The sequence below is a fragment of the Phalaenopsis equestris genome, unplaced genomic scaffold, assembly GCF_001263595.1.
Source record: "Phalaenopsis equestris unplaced genomic scaffold, ASM126359v1 Scaffold195196, whole genome shotgun sequence".
Classification (NCBI taxonomy): domain Eukaryota; kingdom Viridiplantae; phylum Streptophyta; class Magnoliopsida; order Asparagales; family Orchidaceae; genus Phalaenopsis; species Phalaenopsis equestris.
The window spans coordinates 1-1,253 of NW_018215145.1; the positions used below are offsets into that span (position 1 = coordinate 1).

Sequence of the window (1,253 nt, forward strand, 5' to 3'; positions counted from 1 at the left end):
CCACCGTCGCCGGCCGCCGGAACACGAATCTCCATGCATTCCGAATCCTCCTCCTCTCATTCGCCAGCCTCCTCCTCCTTTTCGTCTCCCTCATAGCTTACCACCGCGCCGGCATAGATTCTTTCCTCGTCTTATCCCCCATCAAATCCCTCCGATCAATCTCCTCCGCCGACCTATTTCTTCAATCGGAGCTTCCGATGCCGCCGGAGAATGCGGATGAGCCGTCGAGGCTGGCGATCTGTTTGGTGGGTGGAGCGCGGCGGTTCGAGCTGACGGGACCGTCGATCGTCAAGAACTTGCTGAATGAGTATCCGAATGCCGATCTATTTCTTAACAGCCCGCTCGACGAGGATTCGTACAAGTTCTTCCTGCTCAACGATGCGCCGCGGATCGCCGCTGTTCGGATCTTTGTGCCCGATCGGATTGAAGAAACGGAGTCGTACCTTCGGGTCCTTAGCTCTGAAAACTCTCCCAATGGCATACAGGTGATCGATCGATCCATCTCTGATTATTTTCTTCCACTGTTTCTTCTTTTTCCTTGCTGTAAATTTATTAGGGTTGAATTTCACAACCCTCTAATCCACGTACATTCGCAACCAATCTCAATCTCCAGAAAATATTTCATGCGGATTTGAACGAGAAGCAAAATTTCATTTGACTGTAATTATAAATCTTATTACATATTTCTAGTATTTTTTTTATTATTTACGTTATTTGGATGCATGTATTTTTAGTACATTTTATATGCAATAATTAATTAAATCTATAAAAAAATATTTATGCAAATATTAAAACTAAAGAAAACTAATTTTTTTATATTTTTTTAAATTTTAACACAAATAAATAAATATATTGCCATCCAACTGGAGAAGTAAGTCATAGTTCGATTAAAATGTAGAAAACAAGCAATTAAGCTCGATTTCAACGATCGATCTACATAAGAATATAAAATCTATTTAAAAGTCGTATATGGGTTATAAAGAATATTTTTAAGCGAAATATATTTAAATATATCCAAACAGATATAATATAGGAATATAATATTTATAATTTATTGATGTACACATATGTGCATGGATATATATAACTATATATAACTATATATATATATATATAGATGTGCATGTCCAGCCCATATGTGCTAATTCGATCGCGATGGATTCAAACCAGGGATAGGTGACTTACACAGAAGTTGTCATCCAACAAGCCACCGGTGGAGCGCATATATCTATATCTATATCTATATCTATATA

General features: G+C 38.2%; 1 protein-coding gene across 1 annotated transcript; it reads left to right on the plus strand.

The window, feature by feature from the left end:
- The first annotated feature begins 24 nt into the window (after positions 1-24).
- On the plus strand, positions 25-1,220 carry LOC110034997. The gene is made up of 2 exons (XM_020739236.1): positions 25-485; positions 1,171-1,220. The coding sequence occupies exons 1-2, from the start codon at positions 198-200 to the stop codon at positions 1,174-1,176; spliced, it is 294 nt and encodes a 97-aa protein (XP_020594895.1). The 5' UTR covers positions 25-197; the 3' UTR covers positions 1,177-1,220.
- Positions 1,221-1,253: the final 33 nt, after the last annotated feature.

What these genes read in the sequence shown, in the direction of transcription:
- LOC110034997 (XM_020739236.1), top strand. Translation starts at nt 198, where the DNA reads ATGCCGCCGGAGAATGCGGATGAGCCGTCGAGGCTGGCGATCTGTTTG.